At 46.6% G+C, this 19805-nt stretch overlaps 1 protein-coding gene across 1 annotated transcript in view; it reads right to left on the bottom strand.

The window, feature by feature from the left end:
• LOC107186803 (ubiquitin carboxyl-terminal hydrolase 48-like) overlaps positions 1-19805 on the bottom strand; it is a 55773-nt gene that overhangs the window by 33112 nt on the left and 2856 nt on the right. Inside the window, exons 8-13 of the mRNA XM_015574743.1 lie at positions 19692-19793; positions 19112-19515; positions 18673-19036; positions 18413-18597; positions 6031-6138; positions 3846-3952 (exon numbers count right to left, since the gene is read on the bottom strand). Coding sequence (XP_015430229.1) covers positions 3846-3952; positions 6031-6138; positions 18413-18597; positions 18673-19036; positions 19112-19515; positions 19692-19793 — 1270 coding nt within the window. The remainder of the gene's footprint in view (positions 1-3845; positions 3953-6030; positions 6139-18412; positions 18598-18672; positions 19037-19111; positions 19516-19691; positions 19794-19805) is intronic.

A 19805-nucleotide genomic window follows, 5' to 3' on the forward strand; every position in this document is an offset into this window, starting at 1 on the left:
TACGAGGATCGATTCTACGGTTTCGTTCCTATTTAACTTTTTGCGATTGGAGCGCGCTGTGGCATAGGTACTACCCTGCTGCTCCCCTACCTTTTTACTGAACTCAGGAGAAGGTTACAAGTGTGTTAGCAATTTGCTTACACATGATAAGTTAACTTTCTTTGCTTCGATGGCTAACAGTAGACACACCAGACCGTCAAAGGATTAATTTTTTCTACTTCGTTCATTAAGTGTCACGAACAATTAAATGTCTATCCCTCTTTTCCTAAATCTACATCTCTACCATCGCTATATCTGCACGTTACAGAGATCCTTCCCTATGGAACGAGAAGGGCCAGACAACGAGTCCAGAACAAACAGACAATTTAGCTCCATTTTAAGGGCACGAACCAGCCCACGACGAAACAAGAGAGTGAACCGAGGTGGGGGCACGAGCTAGCAGTTGGTATCCCCCGCGTGAACAAAAAAAAAGTCGGGGGTTGCTTTCGGTGACTGATACGGCCCTGACTAACGAGCCTCCGCCGGACGATCGTTCCACTCTTAAAGGCCTCGAAGGGTGGTCCCTCCCTCCCTTTCCTCCCTCTCTCGTTCCGCGTCTTTTCCAATTTCTTTCTCCGTCGTTCGCGGAGGCACATTAGGCACCGTCCAACCTCGTATCAATCACTCGACAACCCTGATCGCCCTGGCTCCTTCTTCGCCTGGGCTCGGTTGACAGAACCGGAGGTGACGCGATTGAATACCACCCTCCGGGCGCGCTCTCGCTCCCCCCTGGGCCACCAGCATGAGCGCGATCACCGCTAGAAAACCCGGGGAAGGAAATGTTTCTCGTCCGACTGCACCCCGGTTAATGGCAGACAGCCGAAAGAGACGATGATCTCCGGGGGCTAACGATCTCTCTCCAGGGTTCATGGACCGGCGATAACGCAATACTCCGCCCGACCAGGTGTGCATTCAGATGGAGAGTGTTCGATCGTCTTATATTATTCGGAATGTGTCAATGTAAGTAGAATTCCTAATGTGCCCAAATCTGTGCAATAAAAACGATACAAGAGCTATTCTCATTGGGTCCTCTAGCGAGAGAATCACCCTGTATAACTACAAAATATGGCCGAAAATTATCCGACTGACACGTACGCGTAGGATAGTACTCTGGTAGTAGCGACTACGGGTCATAGTTAGGCTTGACTTACAGTTCAGACCGAATGAGTTAGACCTATATGTATAGGTCACCAAGCGTATCCCTATTTTAATCGAACCACGAACACGTAACCGGCAGAGGACGATCAATCGGGGGATGTAGATCAAGCGGCACGAGGACCTCGTAGAAGATATCACGGTTTAAAACTGTTAAACGACGTCTCCATCTGGGCGATCGGTTCGCGGGCCACTGGATACAACACCACACACCCGGAGCCGAGATGCCGGGCTATTTCGTCGATCGTCGGGGTCCCCACACACTTTTGCAATTCAAATGCCCGCGCCGCGGCTCAGCAACTCCGGTGGATCCAGCGGGCGAGGCAGAGAGCCTTGACAAATGTCGCGGGGAAAAAAGCCCGCGCCATCCGCGACCGAGAGACGGACAAGACAATGGGATGTTTAGAGGATCTCGGAGCATCTCTCTCTCTCTTTCTCTTGGAAGACGGTTCCTCGAGCAACGGAACTGGACGTGGAACATCGGTAGGCCCTCGAGGATATCCCCCCCTGGTGCTACCGTTCGTGAGCCAATTTGCCTGCCAGCCTCGACGACAAGGATCAGTCGTTCGACAAAGTGGGCTTGCTTGCTTGCTTGCCTGCTTGCTTGCCTGCTTGCTTGCTTGCTTGCTTGCTTGCTTGCACACGAGCGCGCGTGCCCCGATTCAACGTCCGCGTAAATCTGATGAGGGAGTTTTGGGCCCTCTCGATGCTCGAAGGGAGACATTGTGTGTGTGGAATTGAATTGTACCGGCTATGACTAGCTTCTTTTAATATCTCCTCCTACCGTTCCTCCTATTCCTCTTCTTTTCATTAAACGGCACAAGGATTTGTTTCATGTGTGTTTTGTTCACTTTTTTTCTTCTGGTACAGATAATTCGATCTTAAAGATATCTTAAGCCTGGTATACACTGGCACTTAATCGTCCATGCACTAAGAGTTTTGTTTAATCCCTTAATACCTAGACCCTTAAATAGTTATTTCAAAATTATGATAACATATTTAAATTGCTTTTATGCCTTTTTATCCCTGTAACACCCAAACAACCTCTCCCGGTAAAAGAAAAATTATTTCTAGCGATTAGTTATCTCAGAAGTAGTCCCAATATGTGCACCTCATCTGTATTTTCACGATAAAACCCCTGGAAATATGATTTTCTAGGTTAAGTAACTTGCACATAATTGTTTACAGAGCGTGTCCAAATGTATGCCAGAGACTTTAAGAATTCCAAACGAATGAAAGACAATCGGCAGAGGCTACAGCAGGGGTGGAAAACTTTTAGAACCCCATTTGGACCAGCACCACCACTCTACCACTTCACTCTACTCTACTCCCCCGCCGTGCCGGTTTTTCTGTCGGTTAATTTTCAGGATACTTCGTAATTATAATGAGACACTTTGGGCTCTGCCGTAGAAGCGTACCCGACGACGGAGGCAGGCGAAACAAACGTAGGAAGGGGGATTTATGTAAATCGACGGCTAATGTCTTCTGGCATTATTCCTTGGGCTAGGTCTCCGACAGGGGAAGACAGTAAACCGAGGGTATGAGGATGTATACACGCACACTTCCTCGCTTAAGATGTCTCTGTTTACACACACACACACAAACTGGAACAATCCTCAATTTCTTATATGCATATGCTGTTACGTGTATTTTATTTATTTATTTATAATTCACGAAACACTGTTTATTAAGAAAACTTTATCACAACAAATAGAAGAGTGCAGAGTGATTTTTCATAGCGTCGCAACAATACGATCTAAAAATCGACCCTTAAACTCGGCCGACCTGTCAATATTCTAATCACTCTCTCGATCAAATCGTAATCAGTCAATTTAAAAGAAATATCCACGCAATTGATTAAGCCACAAATAAACCCCGGACATATTGAGAGATCCCGGTTACGAGCTCGAGTGCAGAGATTTATCACACGATTCTAACGAAGCTTTACAAGTTAGAAAAAGAAACTCGAGTTTGGAGCTGGAGTAAGAGAAATATATCGGACGAGTCCGTGCTGTTGCGCGCGATTAAGCCACAAACATATTCTAGACATACACACACGTTACAACGGCGAGATCCAGTCGAAAGCCAAAAACAGAAAAAAAAAAAAAAGTAAACGACGCGGCACATGTCAGTGTGCGTCAGATTGTGTACCGATAATTAGACTGGGCACGTAAGCACAGGGAAAAAGAAGGAGATAGAGAGACATGGGGGAGCAGCGTTCTGGTAACGATCCGCCTAGGGACGATCGTTTACATAATGACTCCCCCGGAATCGTACGAAAATTAATTGCCGATAAGATCGAACGGTCCCAGGATGGAATAAAGAGAAAGCCGTTAATTGCACGATCGGTCTTCGGCCAGGCGGTTTACCAGGAAATTGATACGCCTATCGACGCACATGCGCCGAACGATAACCGTCTCAAGTTATAATCAATTCAATTCACATTTCCCCCTCCCCCATTTGTACTTTGTCGCTTTCTTTTTATGGGATTCACCAGTCATCGAACACGCAGGACAATGTCCAATCTCCTGGTCGCACGTAATTAATAATATGACGATATCAACGTGTTATCGTTGTCTCATTCGAGTATTATACGGAGATTACAGAATTATTGGAGGTAACATTGGCGGAGAGAATGTATTTGTACTCACCAGGATTGGTGTAGAACTCCGAGCCACTCTTTTTTATGACGACTGGATGATCGACGTCATAGAACTGCATTAACTTCGACCACTCCTCCGCGGTCACTATTGTATACCTGTAATAAAAGGTGGAAAGAACGTTTGTACAGAACATTGTTTGTAAAGAAAAACGGCGAAGAGAATTTAATAGCAACTCGACGTCACTCTTTGCAACTCACAGTGCAACATATCGATATTGCAACAAATACCTATTGTGAAATATAATAAATTCTCGTTTGTTTTTTTCTTTCACCGAAACGTTATTTAACTTCGATACACTGGAACGATCCTCGGTCGATTGTTCGTGCAAATAATGCTACAACATTGAAACGCGCGGCGCTGGGTCGATTCCGCGATCGCGGCAGGGGCGTATTCGCAGGGCGGAATTCACGATTTCCCGACGAACGGCGGTAGAATCCGTGATGGTTTTTGCCCCGTCTCCCTTAATTATACCGCAAATTAGAAATTTCTTGCCGCGACGCCCAGCTCCAGCTTTTTGCCCCGCAATTGTTCACCCGATCCTGGCGTGGTTCCTGAAGCTTCTCCGCGCGCGAGAGCACCTCGCCAGAATCCTCGCGCCGCGCTATGATCGATAACACTTTGAAAAATCCAGTTGAATAGACTATTTCCAAGAGCCCTATTCAGCTACTGTTTTCTCTAAAAGGCGGACAAGGAGATGCAAAGTGTCCTTAAACCGATTTCGACTTGTACTATACCATTCGATAGCTTATCAAGAAAATATCATATGTATCAAGTTTCAACCCTCTATCTCGACTAGAATGAAAAAAGTAATAGGGAAATTTCGGATTGTGGTTTTTCCTCTATTTTCCCTATTTAGCGACGTGCAACAATTCCGTAACCGCATAATCAAAATTTTCCCTATTACTACCCTTCTGATCGAGACAGAGGGTTGAAACTTAGTATACATGGTATTGTTGGATGGTATATCACAAGTTCAAATCGGTCTGAGGGCACTTTTGACCCCCGTATCCGACTATACCCTTTCAATAAAAAACAGCCCTCGAATGATGCAGAGATTTCAATGATCGCATAGAAGATGAGATTTTAACCCGTCAAGTTTTATGACAATAATCTTTCAGAATCCTAGAAATTAATGAAAATCAATTCTTCATGGAAATCTCAGTGTTCCATACGTTATGTTCCAATTCAATTGGGAATTATCGCGGGGGGATAATAAAAATTAGCGGGAATACGGGTTCAGGGGCGCGAGGGTGGGAAATTTATGGAGGCGCGCGATGGAACGAGCCACGAGCCGGACCGATACGGGACGACGATGACTCGGGGGCCCCGATAATTAGTTGCGCGACATTAATTTCGATTCAGCGCAATATGCCGCGCGCGCGGTCTCATTTGAATTTTCACGAGGCAAAAACCGCGGGGACGAGCTTGTCGTCTCTCCTCCGTATATTTGCCTAACGCCCGAATAATGGTGGATGCATCGAGGAGTAGGCTTGGTGAAAAAGGGGGGATGGGAATCGGAGAAATCCTCGTCGAGAGGGAGGATGAAAAAAAAAAGAGAACACGGTCCGGGAGAAGTGACATGATATTACCCGCTTCATTGAATTTAATTACCGCCTAATGACGGATTATAAATTAATCACTATCCTCGAATCCTAAAGACAGTTATAAAATAATTCAATTTCCATTGGGCAGAGACAGTCGAGAGAGGACCGACGGAAAATGATTTTTTAACGGTCTCGACCAGAGGGTGAGCAGACGGAGGACTTAAGCCGTTGGCTATCTTAGGCAGATAGTGGACAATGGTTTAGCATAATGGTCAGAGGGTGGATGCCACCGTTGGCCCCGGGGCCGTGCCGGTGACATTTTCGCGTATCCATCACGTCAAGCGGCCTCTGTGGACAGGGAAAGGAAGAAGGGAGTGCCAGGAGGTCACGCACTTTCGCTTTATAATGCTGTGACACCCCCGGAGAAGATCTTTTCTGCGACTAGACGTTCTGATTTCCTCTTGGATCGAATAGAAATGTCTTAATAAACTCTTCTGAATCGAGTTTATTAAGACATTTCTATTCTGAATTCAGTAAATTCTTTTCATTTCGTACGAACTTCTTTCATTAGTCCCACATAAGCCAGAACAGATTCAAACAGAAAAAAAAAGAAAATAGAGGTTACTTACAAGTCGTTGTTAACCGTGGGTGAATAAAGAAATCCTTTGTGTGGTTCACATAGGAGCAAGGCGTTCCGTATCCCTGGTGGTGGCGCTTTCGAAAATACTTCAGCGTACCTGCAACGAAAATATTCAACAATTAAACCAGTAACTTATCACTCCATGCACGATAAACCAATAAAAAAATAATACAGCAAAGTTTGTCCTTAAAAGACTCGCCCCTAACGACATAACATTTTCCAAAACCCACCCCACGACGTGAAATTTCAAACGACCGTCACAGAGACGCGAATGATAAATCCCCAGGCATTAAAAATATATTTCCAGGATTATTTTTTACGAACACTGTCAGCCCAGTTAATCGTTTCGAATAATGCAACCTCGCCCGTGACACGTCTTCTGGGTCGTGGACCAGAAAGACGACGAGGAGGACCGCTTCCTTCGGGACATTCCGGGTGGGGTGGATGGGGGTGGAGGGTAGAGATGTGTCGGGGGATTGGGGTTGTGCATCATTTTTCACATACCACGAGGGGGCGGACGGTTTTTGCCGTCTCCCTACCTCCGTACACCATCCGGATAATGCTCTTAAAGACAGATATCTCTCGCGAAACGAGCCAGGTACGCGATCCAGTCTTGCTTGCACGAAGAATGACAACCACAAAATTTTGCGTGAAAATAATAAATTAGAATGACGATCCTACGAGTTGAAAATTACCGTCAAAAGACAGAATTCGATTTAAACTCTCTCAAATTTTCACTTCTTCCGGTAACTTCAACTCTTTCGGTACATTATGAATACAGTACTGAAGAATATTACGCGGTGACAGCCATTCTCATCGAAAAAGCTTCAGACGCAATGCTCAAATCTTCTGTGCTTCGCAATCGGACACTAATTCCGTGAAGCAGATGAAGTAGCAGAAGCATCCCGATAGGAATGGAAGAACAACTTCCGCGCGTTATAAGCCCGGATAGAATCGACAATTGCAGAAACGTGTTCCTGGCGAGAGAAGGAAGAGGAACAGCCGGAAAAAATAGACGCACAGAAAAGGGAAGATCGCGGAAAGCGTTCGGTAACCGCAAGAACGCCATGAAGTGCAAATACGGAGGATTTTAAAAAATTTCTCTCACGGTCGGATTGCCCCGGGTTTTCCAGGAGCGAATATGCGCGTATTAATTATGAGGCTTGTTCAAACAGTCGAACGGGAGCGAGAGGACGTAGGGGAAAAATTGGTCACCCTTATTACAGTCGAACCGAGGACATTCTCTTGTTGTCCGTGCTCCCTGTGTCCCTCCGTTTACCCTCCTCTCCTCCACCACTTGCCTCTCTCGATCCACCTCCGTTATTTCTCTTTCCTGCTCTTTTTTTATTCCTCATTCGAGGCTTTGTTTAACTTCTGTCGCGGAATTTTTTCGAACCCGCGACGATTATTGCTCCCAGGAGATGGTGGAAAACAGAAGTGGAGAACTCCTGTACAGGGGGTGGGCTTTGACCGTCGCCGCTAGGGTGGAGGGAAAAGGGTCACTCGCGACGTCCGAGGAAATCGTTTGGAAATGCCTCGATTATTCGATGGTAAAACCACCCCCTTGCATGCTTCAGAAGACTCCTCGTTTGCTTCTGGAGTTTTTGGCAAAATCAAATTCTTTTCTTACAATGTTTTCAGTGTTAACCCTTTGACTGCGAACCATACGGAAAACTGCCTAAAAGCGCTGTTCGCAGTCAAAGGGTTAACTCGGTGCAAAAGGGTGCAACGATTCTTTGAAAGAGGTACTCGAGTAATCACGAAGTTCGACAGATTTTTCCACAGTATTGAACTCCAATCACTCGAACAACCGAGAACTCACATACACCCAACTGCGTCGATTCGCTCGCGGAATATCTCCTTGTAATCATTGCGGTTTATATGATCACTGCGGTCGAGATATCATTATTCGGGTACCGGTGCGTAATATCCTGCTCTATGCACGAACGAGCCTGGAGACAACGCGATGATCCCACCCGGAGTACTTTAATCAACAGTGATACACCATCGAGTCTCTGTCTTTCCTCGAAGAAAACGACGACGACGACGACCCCGAGGACGTCCACCGTTCTTTGCACTCTCCGCTGCAACGACACAGAACGATTTCAATTTCACGCTGTCAGCCGTATTAGCTACCCCCTTCCTGTCCCCCAACAACGCCACTCCGGTAAATCCCTTTTCCTTTGACGATGATAGCTTATTTTTCCCCGTACAAAAAACGACGCGAATCAACCACCGTCGATCGACGCCGCGAACACTGGTAGCAAACGCAAATTGTCCTCGATGATTGCAAGCCCGAAGGTGGTCATTATTCCACGCGAGAAAGCAAACAGCACGAATAAATAATAAATATTCGTAGCAGATTTCTAACGAGCCAATTACAATTCCAGGACGTATGAGTTTTGCGTAGCGAGTGAAAGACAGAAAAGGGAGGATTGTGCCTGACAAGAAGGTTCGCGGAGCGACGGAAATAAAGATCTTTCTCATTGGAACGTACGTACGTGCTCGAAACAGCAATCTTTTCATTAGCAACGTCAAAAGTGACACACGGCGAAGAAAAATCGCCACGAAGGGGACAACAATACCATTCCTTTTCACCCCCTAAGGCATCCCTTTGAATGGTCTCGACCGATGGTTCGATATTAGCTCGAGCAAACCGCTTACGACGAGGACGACACGATTATTCGAACCGAAACCAAGGGGGTGGAATCCTCTCTCCGTTTCACTCGCCAACACCCCGATAACCTTTCCCATATATCCACCCTGGTTTCTTCTCTTCACACTGTCTTTTCTTTCCCTCGTTTCTGCGAACGTCCAAGCGTCAAAACTTCGATTATAATTAGATACTCGGAAGATTTTGCAAAATAAAACAAAATTTCAAACTTTAGAATCCTAGAGACTACGATACTAAATACTAGAGATTACCTTACGTTCTGAGTGGGTCAAAATCCTGAGACAAAATCGCATGAAAATCTCCTAAGGCTAGTGTATCGGCATAAAAAAGATTCGTTGGACACCAGTCGCGTAAAAATCCCCCAAGAGCAGTGCATCGGAGGCGAAGCGTCATCACCATCGCGGTAGGGACACAAACGGACCAGCCAGAAGACACACACGATATACCGTGGGCCCCTGTCCCGTGGCTAAAAGTAGTGCAAGAAAATAATAGAAGCGAGTATGATCGCGTCGGCTCGGATAACGAGCCGGATGATTTACAGTTTATCCTTACACCTCCATTTACGAAGGGACCGGGAGGAACTGTGATCGCTTTAAATTCGCTCTCGTTGATGCAACTGGTCGTCCACCAAGGGAAGAAGAGGAAGGGGCTGGAAGGAGGGGGGGGGGCGAGACGGTCTGTTTCTCATCATCCGGTGCCCCCTCCCCCCGCCCTTGGGTTTCTCTTCTTATTTTCTGAATGTCCCGCGGTACCGGGCGCAACATTGTTTTTCTCCTTCCTCGTCTCTCCTTTCTCCCGCCACTCTTCTCTTCATCTCTTTTTCTTTGTCGATTCGTGGACAAGAGAAAGAGAGAGAGAGGGAGAGAAAGAAGGAGAGCTTTTGGGATTCCTTTTTCGCCAGGCCCCGACCGGACACCGGTGGACCTTTTACCACGGACACGTACACTCTGGGGCCCCCCTTCTCGTAATGATCGCAACGCTCCGATGCGTCCGGCTTACGGGAGAGTGCATCACCCAGAAGATGCATCTTGCTTGACCATATACCATCCGTCCTTCTTGATCTTGCGTGATCCACGGTGGCTCTTGATTGTTATGTTATAACTTATTATTGTGTTATTACCGTGGCGGTCTCGATATACATATGCCGACCCCAGTGGTTTCGGAGAACAGAAGCCTGTGCTTCATTTTTTCTCGCGTCGAACAGGGAAGGAGGGATTTCGTTCACGAGGGGGAGATGTTAGTTGCCTTTATGTTATACATTCCAGTTTTTAAGTATATTGGGACACTTGTCGAATATGCAGTGAATGTTGGCAGGCATTACGAAATTACTGGAAGTTTGGAAGAAATATTGTCTAAGGAATATTAATGCTAGAACTACCAAACAAATCAAAATCAACTGATTTTACATACATGAAAAATAGGGGTGGACACAGGTGAGCAGAGGAACACGAGAAGGTGAACGAAGAAAGCGATGTCTTTTCGTCGCGAGATCGAGGACGATTCGGGAACGTTTAGTCAAATACCGTCGGTAGGAGCGGTAAATCAGGGAAAACCTGGGGACAGTCGTGTTCCCCCCTACTTCCCTCTCTTGTGCCGGAAGACAAATGTCACCGGGGAGCCTCGGGGCAGAGGGATGGGTGGCTTTTGGCCTCCTCTTCTCCACGCGTAGACGCATGGTCGCGGAGCCGGTAAATCAAGCCCGGTGATATTAAAAGGCCGCTTATACGCGAAAACACAAGATTTATTTCTGCTGAAAAGGAGAACCGGCAAGAAATCGCTGTATACGAAGCGACCCCCCAATCAATGGAGACAGAGACCCGTAGAGACGAAGAGCCGGACCAAGAGAGGGATCGATTCGAAATTAACGGAATGGAAAGAGGAGAAAAGAAGACGATCGAAGGAAGAAACCCGAGGATAAATAGAAGACACACGTTATTCTACAAGTAAAATCGACTTCTTGCGAAGCAGCTGAGGCTCTACTCTACCGATGCAGAAAAATCCAATTTGTAGATCTTAGGAGATAGAGGCAGGGAGTTTTTTCGAACATCTCGGAGGAACGTTAAGATATTCGTCCAATAAAAATTAATCGTAGACCTCGAAGAGGTTAAAATTCTATCCTTTTACTGGTATATTCGTAGTGACACGAAATTCCTCGACGATTCGTGGATGGAGATCAAAGAATATCGGTTACGATTTCGCGTTGGGGGAGCACACACAGAAGCTTTCCGCATCCAGGATCGCTGATCCAGGGAGACGGTGGCTGCCAGCATACCGGTGATCGCCGGAGCATCGTCCACAGATTTCGTTTTTACGCCCGACGATCTTCTTGTTTGCTCAGGGGGACTCTTCTCTCGGTCGCGAGATAGCGTTCCCTGCGGACGGGGAACACAGGACTGCCGGGGACTAAATTTACGCCGGTCGAGTAGCGCAGTTGACCGACGGACTGCGGCAGGATGTCGATTATCGACGGTTTTTGCCGTGATTCCCCCTCCCCTTTCCCCCTCCTCTTTTTCGAGCCGAACGCATAATTAGCTTTCGTTATTCTAGCGGGCACCGGCAGCTTCCGTTCGCTGACAACGATTCAGCAAACGATTCAGCGTCGCCTCTCGCCTTGATCCGTCCTCCACCTCCTCCTCCTCCTTCGGGCCGTTCCACCTCAGGAAATTGTGAAATCCTCCGCGTTTCCCTCGGCACTTGTGTGCGGTTCGCATTTTTCCTGACGGTTCGTTGCGTTTGATTTGTTTTACTGATTGCTCGATTGAGTTGATGGAGCCTATAGTAAGGTAACTCGTATTGTCCTCTGATCGCCTTGACATTCTGATCCTTGATAGAATAAGTTTATAGCAGAAGGTTTGAGTAGTTTTACGGTAGAATATTTATGGATAATCTCTCGTGTCTAATTCGAAGTGTGTACTCGGATTATGATTCTATTTCAGTGGAATAAGACCGTACTGGTCGGACAATGATTTATGTAGGTTTATATACAGAGTCCGGCCGAATAATATTAACCGTAGAAATGGGCACCATGTGATTCCTCATAAAAGAGTAAGAAAAAGTATACAATAAAATTTTGCCATTCTCGGCACAGTTTTTGCGAAAATCAACTTTTAATATCTGCTGGATACGCGTGCAATTGAGGGGCTCAGTGGAAAACGATACAGAGAATAGCAAAGAAGGCCTCCTAATTATAATTAAACCGCAATTCCGCAACGGGCGGCGACAGATTGCCGATCATCTATGACAAAACAGGGCCGCGGAATGCGACGGAAGCTTAATTATGACTTCAGGCTTAACCCGGCCACGGAATGATTTAATGCACGGGTATTCCGTCGAAGCTTCGTCCCCTCCTCCCTACCGCGGCGTTGTTCATTGTTCGAAAAACCGATCCTCGCCTCTTCCTGCCGTGCCAGGTATTTACAAAGTTTCGCTTGTAACGAGGCCTTCGTTAACGGTACGGGAAGCAATAATCGTTCGAGTTGCGAGTCAACCTGCATTCCACGAGTTATTGGTCGAAGAGAGGATCGTCTTGGTCGTCTTCGTGGCTGGACAGCCGCAAGATCCCACTCGACAAAGAGAAAAAGAAAATAAGAGCATACACCGAGATTTTTCAACACGGCTTCGAGGTCGATCACAGAAGGAAAAGCCCCGCTCGGACACCTAAAGACAAGTGGAATCGATCGCGTCACGTTCGAATCACGTTCATCAATTTAATCGCGGCCTGATAGAGAGAAAAAAAAAACAAATTCAAATAGAGCGAGCAGCCTTTCGCCGAGACCTCGAGCTAGAAGCCAATTCGAGGCGACGAATGGACCTTCGTTCGATAGGCTCACCTTGGCACGATCGGTGAAATCAACGGAGCTGAAAAACGTGGACTTCGATCCGAGATCGAGAGATTTTACTTGGCGATATCGAAAGTAGGAAAAATTCAAGTTTATAGATTCTTGAATTCTGCGTGCTAGAATTCGAATTCGACTCTCTGTTTCCTTACGTGAGTTCGTACAGAGAATTCTTCAGACCCGAATGAACTTTGAATGGAACATAAAAGGAATGCATGAAAAATGGTGAAGAATCAGTGACGATACCGGGGTCCAGGAAAATATCGACGTGGTGGCGGCCGTTTCACGAAACGAGGCTGCGGCGAGAGGAGACCGAGGGAACCCGGCGAGAATCGTTGCACCGGCTGCGCCGTCCCGTTTTTGCGCGATTTCTCAAAACCGATCGACCGTTCCCCGATCAGGGGAGCAACACGCGTAGCTTGCACGCCAGGCGTGACCGTCGGGCTACCGCGATACACTACGAAAAACGCGTAACCGGGGGCTCCGCCATGCTCAGTCGCTCACCGTCTATTTACATTGGCACCGTTGCGGAGAACGATCGACCCTGTTCGGACGTGCCTTCCATCGACGACAATGAAAATCTACGATTCTCAAACCCCCCCCCCCTCACCTCCCATCCCCTCGTTTCGAGTACCTGTTAGGATTACCAAATCACGGATGGACCTCGAAAAATAGCATCGAAACGATTCACGATCCTGCCGACTTGCGAATACTATGGTCCAACGTAACGAGTCAGGAAAAATATCCTGAATCACCTCCCTTTGTTTACAGTTAATGACTTGTCGGATGAGGTATAGTGAAATTTCCCAATTAAAGCGAGTGTGAACGTAACGGAAGAAGGTACCAAGAGAAGAGAAGAACTACCCTCTCGCTTCTGAACCAATTTTGTCTTCTATTTCTTCTGATTAAACAGCAACCACTAGCGAACTCTGAAAACCTAATGAACGCTGGAACCGAGAAGCTTTCCTCGAAGTCGACGTTTTCGACGCGTCTTTTCCACCCCTTTCCTGTACGCGACTTACGCTTTGCCCGAGCACTGATGATAGTTTTTGCTCGGCAAGATTTTTTGCCTAGCCCACCCCCGCGACCACCCCCGGGGGTGGATGATATATGACCGCCCCCGAGACACTGGCCACCCCCGCTGGGAGCAGCCAAGAGAGAGAGAGAGAGAGGTGAAAAAGAGACGAGACGAGAGAGATACATCCCTGATTCCGGAAGAATTCCTTCTGTAGGTGCGCGCGCGCGGAGCATTCGTGTTTGAAACGGTGGATCGTTAGTGCGGGAATTCGTTGGGGTTGCGTCTTGTAGGTGGTAATGCGAGTTCGATTAATTTCTCTTTGTAAGTCTCTCTTGTTTTTTGTATAGTTTGTTAAATTCTGAGTTACGAGCAAGGAGTCTCCGTCGAAGATGAGTTAGGCCATAGCTTTCCAAATTTTTTGATTTGCCGGCCCCTTTTTAAAATTTTTGCTGTTCAGCGCTCCCTTCGGGTAAACTATCTCTATTATGAGAATTTCCAAATGCAATTGTGTGTGTAATCTTTGAATCTTAAAAAGTTAGGAACCTATGAGCTAACAATTTCGTGGAACACAAAAGGAAGCTCCCATCGAAAAAAAGGGAACGTAAAGATCGTAAAGTACCGAGAACAAGTGTTTCAATTAAACCGATCGAAGTGAACGCCGGTGAATTGTGTATTCCCCGTCGCTTAGAGAAGCTTCATAAACTCGAGGATGTCAATTACCGTGAGAGAGTCGTCGTCGCCGAGGCATCGAGCAGCACCCCACAGGCCAATAGCAAACGGCGAGGCGGCAGCTTATGAAACGATACAAGGAGAGGTGTCGAACCGAAAACGCGTCGATATTTTACGAACGGAAAGATCCCCCTGGAAAATTTCTTCGATGGAGCGCATAAGAAAAACCATGCCCCCGAAGAGGGTAAATCTTTCAGGAATTAGCGCAATATCAACGGTATAAGCAAACGACTTCTTCCAAGGGGTGGAAACATGTGAATTGCGAAGGCAGGGGAGAAAAGGAATGGAGGAGAAGTGTCGAGTGTTTCCATGAGAGAAACAAGGGTAGGTGGGGGGTTGGTTCGACTCCGTGGACTGGCTGCAAGGCCTCCTGCAATGAATCAACTTATTTAAGGGTAGTTGGATTTCGCGAGTCGATGCACGGCGACTACAACCACCCCCTGGGTGTCCCTCTTCCCTCCACGACGCAGCACGCCTCGTAGAATGATTTATAGTTTTCCGTCCGTGGCCACCCATCCCCACCTACCCAGCCACCCGCCATCCCCTCGCGCGAACGGCACCCCTTTGCCAAATGTACGCAAAATAGTCGGAATTTGCTCACCGGGCAGCCCCCCACTGGCGAAGTTAAATCCCGGCTACGAACATGGAGTGCCGAGGATATGAAGTAACGAGTCTCGATAAAGATGTTCTGATAATCGTCGATGATTGGATGTTTAATAAAGAGGAGAAAGAGAAAAAAAGCAAGTGGGTGGAGTGATGAAACCGAGTGATCGATGGATAGGTGTGAAGTGTTCCAGTCGACACTGTTCGTTCGATTAGTTTTGCATTCGTGGGCGTTTCGCGTGTCTTCGTCGCTTTGCACGCGAACGAATTTCCTCGCTGGAAATACCCACGAAGAGCTACAGCTTTGTGGCGTTTGAAATTGAAAATTCTAAAAAAAAAAAAGAAATCAAGAAAGGTGCCTAAGACACGAAAGGAATCGTCCCTGAAGGTTCTACACTCGAGGGGGGGGGGGTTCTCTAAATAATTATTAATGACTGGCCGAAAATGTGACTTCGATCGTGTTGACACTGCATTGTAAGCCACAGACAATGCTCCGGTGGTTTTCTAAGCGTGTGCCACGGGGGGCTTGATGGAGGATCAGAACAGGCGGCGTTCGAGGGCACGGGCCGTAATTAATAACTTGGAATTGATTAAGGTGTCAGATAAGTCCATGGAGCTGGTGCCTCGGTGGCTCTTTCTCCCTTTCTCCGAGGCGGCGACTGCGGCGGCTCTCTTTCTCCATCGGCGAGACGCGTTACGATATGATTAATAATTTTGAGATAACGCCGCCGCCACGTCCCTGCTGAGTCCCTTCGCCCCGTTGTCCCTTTGAAAGGGACCGATTTGCGGCCCCACTTACGGCCTCATAAATGACTAATTATTCTCTCACTGTCTCCTGGCCGCTTTCTAACCGCAATACTTGAGAAGGAAATCACGAAATCGGCCACATCCTCGGTTCAATCTACTCAATATCGAATAATCAAGTTCTGAATGAAAACGTCAGCATCAGAACTAGGATCAAGCCTGACTTGTATTCAATGGAATATATTCGAGAAGGAACAGTTATCGAAACTTTTAATTTCAGAGAATTTCATAAACCCCAGAGGATCTTTCGATCACAGCTGATGCAACATGGCGGAGCTTAATGGTCGTGGATACCGTTCGCGACGTATCGGGGGCAATAAAAAGACGAAGAGTGGGGGGTCTTCCCGATAGAAGTTGAGCGATCGTCTATGCAAATACGTAATCCTTTCGCGGATCCATCCAGGTGACGTTGACGGATTGGGGAAGGACTTTGCTCGGAAGCCCGCTCGAACAGATTGCAATCCACGGAACCATTTGTTTCCCCCCGTAGTCGCGAAGAGGTTCCCGGGAACTGACGACGAACCGAGTCTCTCGATTAAGGGGGGGCTCGTTAATTGCCACCGATCGAGGAAACGAACGCAACAGACGGCGATCTTATATTATCCGAGAACCTCCAGAATAACAAAAAGTATAATCCTCGCACCTTGGACGATTCGATTCGAAATTCGAGACGAATGATGAAGACGATCATATCTGTATGTACAGTGATTCGTACGGGAAGAACAACTGTCTTCAAAAAATGGACAACGAAGATGTCGCAGTGCTCCCGCGCGAATTTAAGCCCGCCAATGAAACAGGAGTGTTAAATCTTTCTGACACCAGCGCAAAAAAACAGAGAAAAAACACCTCTAATGCCTGGGGAAGGGTATTACGAGGAACACACGCGGGCTGATTATACGCTTCCTCCTGGACGGTCAAGATTGACGGATTCAAATTTGCTGGGGCTTAAGTCCCGCGGGCTCCGCACGGTTTACAGACAGCCGGCTAAACTGGGATCAACCCTTTACGCGGATTACGGCGTGTGTCATGTCACGCTTGATTTCGGTACCGGCCAAAGGGCCGTGGAAAACCCGAAATAAGTGGCCAGTATTCGCCCTGTTAAGCATTTGAAACGCGAGAGGGCCAACCTTATCGTTCTTGTAGAAGGACGGTAATGAACAAGTGATTAAATTTTAATTGCTGGGAATGATTAGCCTGGGGATGGCAGTCGTTGAACAAACGGTGTCTGACGGAATTTTCGTGAAGATTGGGATAACAAGAGTCTCGTGGAGGAGGTGTTAAAGGGTTGTAGAATTCGGAAAATGTAGATTCTTCAGAGTTGTACGAGGCTTACAGAATTTTAGGAAACAGTGACACCGAGTGGAATATGATTGCTCTCGCACCATTCAGATCCTATGGAGCAAGAATCCAGAAGAATGCAGAGGTCCGTGAATTTCATCCCCTCTACACACATTTCGCAGTATTCACAGGGTCAATGGGAACGGTTTGAAATGGTGGAAAATATTTTTCCAGACTCCGATGCCATTGTCCTCACTCGTGTTTCTCTCGATGATTAATTTTTCAGACACCCTTCTATGCGATGGTAAATACCGAGTTACGGTAGGGTTTCTCGTTCACGGGGATTTATAGACCTTGAACTTTTTTCGGGGCTGGATAACATAATGTGGAGATATTCGATAGATCTGTGTATTAGACGTTTCGAATCAGAAGAATTCCGAATACTCGTCACAGGGGTTCTTCAGAGTCTAGGATACAGTAGTGGCGAGGTGGAAGGAAGAAGGTGGGGGGGCAGCAGGGGCGCATTAACGAGCTTTTCCTAATTATGAGAAAAAACTGGACCGCGCGATTAAGGGCTGCGGTGGTCTCCCTCATCCTCGTGTGGATGCCCGACCAGGAGCAGCACGGAAAACTAATTGAAACCGCCTAACGACCTACCGGCAAATGATACATCAGCCTCGAGGAAACCAGCCCCCGCCGTCTTAATACCGTTTCGCCTTATTTGACGCTCATCGGCGGCCGCAATTTCGCCCCTTTTGCCCAGCCACCCCCCACCCCCGAACCGATTTTCCGGTAGTCCCCGAAAACCGTTTCGACCTGCTATCGTCTTTCGTCGCTTAATTGCACGCTCGAACGAAGATCGAAGACGTTTCCTAACCGGATGGAATGATTTATCGCCGTTTCTGGCTTGTTTCACGTGTTGTCCTTTCGGTGGGTGTTTGTTTAAGCGTTTGGAAAAAGAGACACACCGGTTGATTGTTTCATTGTCTGCGAGATGTTTAAGGGTGGAATGGGGCTTGATGAGTTATTTTATGCAGGGTGGGGTGAATCTTAAGTAATATCGAGGGACCCTGTTAGTCTAAATCAGCTGAGGGAGTCTGAGAGAAAATTCTACCCTCTTTGTTTTAATTAATAATATAGTTTGATAATCTTGAATAGTACATTCTTGGCAAGAACAACGAAGGATATGAGGAGAGACTGAACGGTTGAACAACTTCTACGTTACAAAGTGGTAAGTTCAAGACTTAACCACTTGACCATGGACTGTGAAATGCTATGGCCATCTAGCGGTGTTAGGATTGACTGTTGAACTTTATGGAGGTACTACTAGCGCCAGCTAGCGTTGATTTTAATTTACAAGTTCATACAATCACCGAAAAGTGGCAGCACTTAGTAGCAGTTATTAACTTTTAAAATTGTATGGACTCACCGAACAAAAGAACGCCAACTGTCCAGGAAGCCTTTCTCCAGTATATAAAATGCCTTCTCCGGGTCCTCGCATCTTAGTATCTCGTTCCGATTTTTCCCGTGATACAGATCAATTAACTCGTCCTTCTGCTGCTTCGCCTTTATCTTGTCATCCTTCTTCGCTCTCTGGGCGGTCTCCATCTTTTCCTAAACAACAAAATGTCTAACTGCATACACAATTACAACACTCGACTTCCCATTGAAGCTGAATTCACAAAGTACCTCGCATATAGAACAGGATGCAGATCCAATTGAATATTCCTTGGACTCCGGGAAATATTTCCGAAGAATGATCCAGGCTTCACGGGGTACCACTTTCCTCGTCGAGTCAGGTGTTTTCAGGGAATTGTGCTCGCAGAGCAAATCTTCGTTGAAGTAGATTATCACCTCGTTTTCTTCGCTTTCCTCCACTTCTTTCGACCCATCATTCTCTTTGCTATTATTTTTACCTTCTTCTTGTGGACTGTTCACGTCCTGACCATCTTCATCTTTAATTTCATGCTCCAAGTTATCTATGAATTTCTCCATAGCCAACCTTCGCCAGGACTTCAATGAATCCGCACCTACGATATAACTCGTCTCAATCCTGTAACCAATAAAATAGAAATTATTAAATAAATTATTGTAGATGATACGGTGAAAACGAATACAGATAACTTACGGCTCTTTGAAGGTGCGAATAAGTTCGCTGACTTCTTTATGATCGCGTTCCAATGATATTTTATACCGAAGCAATTTGTATCGACGCCTCACGCAAACTTCGCAGAGAAAATTCTGATCCAATCGTGGACCTCCGTGATATTTTTCGAAGAGCAAATCCGCGGCTGATTGAGGCATGCACTTTGCACGATTCACTTTTAATGGATCAAGACGATGATGCGAACAGATTAAGGATGAGTTGTCGATCGGTGGTACTCCTTCGGTAAATGTGTGACCGTTTAACCATTTTGATAGCCAGTCACTGGGAATCCATTGGTATTTATCCCATGAGGTTGTATTGGACACGATATTGTAGATATCTATCACGAGTTGCCTTTTTAAGTTCTGATCTTCGATTTCCTTTTGCTGAAGATGAAATAAGTTATTTAAAACACCATCTTCTTTAATATTGTTTTTTCGTGTTTATAGATTAACTCACGTCCGCCGTGAAATGGACCAATGAGAGGTCCATCACGTGACTAGACGCGCCGCCATTGTTGTTCTGACGTGTTCTATCCTTAACTGAAATAAACTATACGTACCTTTTCTTGTTGGATAGCCAACAAACTTAATTCATGCTTCACATTTTCTTGCCTCACTACGTCCCGTAACGTAGAACTAACTTCCCAACTCTCGAACTCCATCTGTAAAATAAC

The sequence above is a fragment of the Dufourea novaeangliae genome, unplaced genomic scaffold, assembly GCF_001272555.1.
Source record: "Dufourea novaeangliae isolate 0120121106 unplaced genomic scaffold, ASM127255v1 scaffold90, whole genome shotgun sequence".
Lineage (NCBI taxonomy): Eukaryota > Metazoa > Arthropoda > Insecta > Hymenoptera > Halictidae > Dufourea > Dufourea novaeangliae.